The 2,615-nt window shown below is 30.2% G+C and overlaps 1 protein-coding gene across 1 annotated transcript; it reads left to right on the forward strand.

The window, feature by feature from the left end:
* Nucleotides 1-1,353: 1,353 nt before the first annotated feature.
* Nucleotides 1,354-2,178, forward strand: LOC142234956 (uncharacterized). Its single transcript, XM_075306161.1, has 2 exons — nt 1,354-1,501; nt 1,577-2,178. The coding sequence occupies exons 1-2, from the start codon at nt 1,448-1,450 to the stop codon at nt 2,147-2,149; spliced, it is 627 nt and encodes a 208-aa protein (XP_075162276.1). The 5' UTR covers nt 1,354-1,447; the 3' UTR covers nt 2,150-2,178.
* Nucleotides 2,179-2,615: the final 437 nt, after the last annotated feature.

Raw genomic sequence — 2,615 nt, forward strand, 5'->3', positions numbered from 1 at the left:
ATTACACATTATACTTAAATCAATAATATATACACTTGGTCCAATTGAACATAGTAATTGATGTGTTGTGAATTCAATTACCAGGGAATTTTGATATTTTTTCCAGTTTTTCATTCAACCAATTATTTTCGTATTTGACTTAATAAAAATGGTATTTGATATAATTTTTTTCGTTCAATTATGCCAAGAATTGATTTTTATTTTGCTTCATTTTTTTCTGTGTGTTTAGCGTAGTTTTGGAAATATTGAATTTGAACATTGAATTTCTTGTATAAACATAAATTAAAATGAATTTCCTTTTTTAGACCAGTCGTTAACATGTAATAGATTATAGTTTTAAGCTGTCATCATTTTAAGTAGCAACTCTGCTTTCTCCTTTCTTTTCTGAAAAACTCTGAATTCACCTGTCAAATGTAGTCTAAGTTTCCGCCTCTTTCTTCATCCAGCCATCGACGGGATAACATCATCAATAAAATAACACATCTCAAAAACGAAATCTCTTGTCTCTGTCTCTCTCCTTACAAAACCAGTATATCCCATGTAAGTATTCGTCGTGGGAAGGTAATAAATTAAATGACCCATTAGCCCAAAGTCCACAACATAATCTCAAGGAACCTTAGTTCCCCATTTTTCCACTCAATTTCTCATTTTGAGCTTTAGCTCTTAATTTAAAACCCTTAATATATTAATCACTGTGTACAAACAAATGCCAGTCTCAAAATCCAAATTACAACAGATACTTGAAAGTAAAAAAATATTGTTTTTTTTTAATTCCAAAAAAAAAAGATGCAATATTCTTTCTTTAAATCGTGTTTATCTTAAATTAAAATATTCAATATATCAGTTAATTAAAAGAGTTTAATTTTTTAAATTAAAAATGTTGTTTCTTTATTTTAAAGAAAATTAATATTTCGAAGGCTTACGACTGTACCGGAGGAACGCAAATTTCTAAATATAAATGTGTTCTAAATGTAATGAAAATAACTTTTGAAGCAAATATTATTAACTTACTTTTAATTAAAATTTCATTAGCTTTCAGATATGTTTTTCTTAATATTTTGTAAATTGTGTGCCCTAAAATTTAGGTTGCATAATCTTTCATATTAGTTTAATGTTACTTTAGTGCTGAATCTGACGTAGTCTCCATAAATATAACTTCGGGAACTGATCATTTTAAGAAAGTTTTATCAGATCCACCTGAAATTCGATATATACGACGAGGCTTACAGTTTTACAATTTTACAATTTTTTCTCCAACCCGGTATTGATTGTACCTGGGTATGTGTTTTTTTTTTTTTTGGAAAAATATATCCCATTGTGTTGTGTGGCTGTGAAATGTTTCAACTTACAATACTATAAATAAGAAAAAATTATTAAACTGCTGAGAGCTAATATTTCGCCAATGGAAGTCAGTTTTCAATCAGCTATCGTATTATAAGCACACAGAATGACACCAAAATTGTGCGCCGTATTATTCATTGTTGTTGTTGTGGCTGTTGAAGTAAGTTTTCAGTGATTTCGAGATCAATGACTAATAGCAATTTAATTAAATCAATTATTTTTATATGGAATTTAGCTTAACCATGGTGCACCCACGACAACAGAGCCATTATCTGTTACAACCTATGCACCCTTTGAATCTAGGAGTGCTGATGAATTGGCCAAATATTTACTGCAAACAACTGTCCATAAATATGATAGTAAAATTCCAAATGTGGAACATCGTCTGAAGCATTTTATGGAAGCTATAGATATTCTCATAACCGAATCTGTTGACGATAGGGAAAAACTTGAAATGTACAAGACAGTTAACGAAATGGCTAGAGAATCCTTAAGAGCCATTAAAGAGGATTCCGCCAAATGTGGCCTTTATATGGTGGCAATGACTAAGCTACGAAATATCACTGACCTGGTGACAGATTTAAAAGATGCCCAGCTATGGAATTATTGGACCCTATCGAATATCGATGAGAAAACATTGTTTGTCACTTTAGGATATCATCTACCGCAAGACTTTAAAGAATCGCAAATGTTTTTCGAAGAGAATCCTGATCTGGCCAATGAAGCAAAGACAAAAGCCGAAAATTTCATCGATGAAAATTGTCCAAATTATAAGGAATTTTTTTATGATCTAATTAAATCGTATTAAATTCATTAGTTTTGAATATAAAAGCAAAATTGTTTTAGTTTGCATGTGATATTTAAATACACTGTTAGAAAAATATGCTTTTCATATGTTCCGATATAAACAAAATATATTTCGGGCACAATTTTAAAACACAATATATTTAAGTGCGAACATGTAATGTTCCTAAACTAACACTAAATGTTTGGGACATCTATGTTAATATGTTAGAATATATTATGTTTGGGGCATGAATGTTTCATAAAAATCATATGTGTGAATGCAAACATATATAAATTTACAAATTTCGACTAAACATACATAGGTTAGGTTAGGTTAAAGTGGCAGCCCGATTAAATTTCAGGCTCACTTAGACTATTCAGTCCATTGTGATACCACATTTAACTAAAAGTACCTATTACATATGGGCACTTCTAGTCTTAACCACTGAACCTTCTCTATTATTTACTTTTGTGGAACCAACCAGATT

The sequence above is a fragment of the Haematobia irritans genome, chromosome 4, assembly GCF_050003625.1.
Source record: "Haematobia irritans isolate KBUSLIRL chromosome 4, ASM5000362v1, whole genome shotgun sequence".
Taxonomy (NCBI): domain Eukaryota; kingdom Metazoa; phylum Arthropoda; class Insecta; order Diptera; family Muscidae; genus Haematobia; species Haematobia irritans.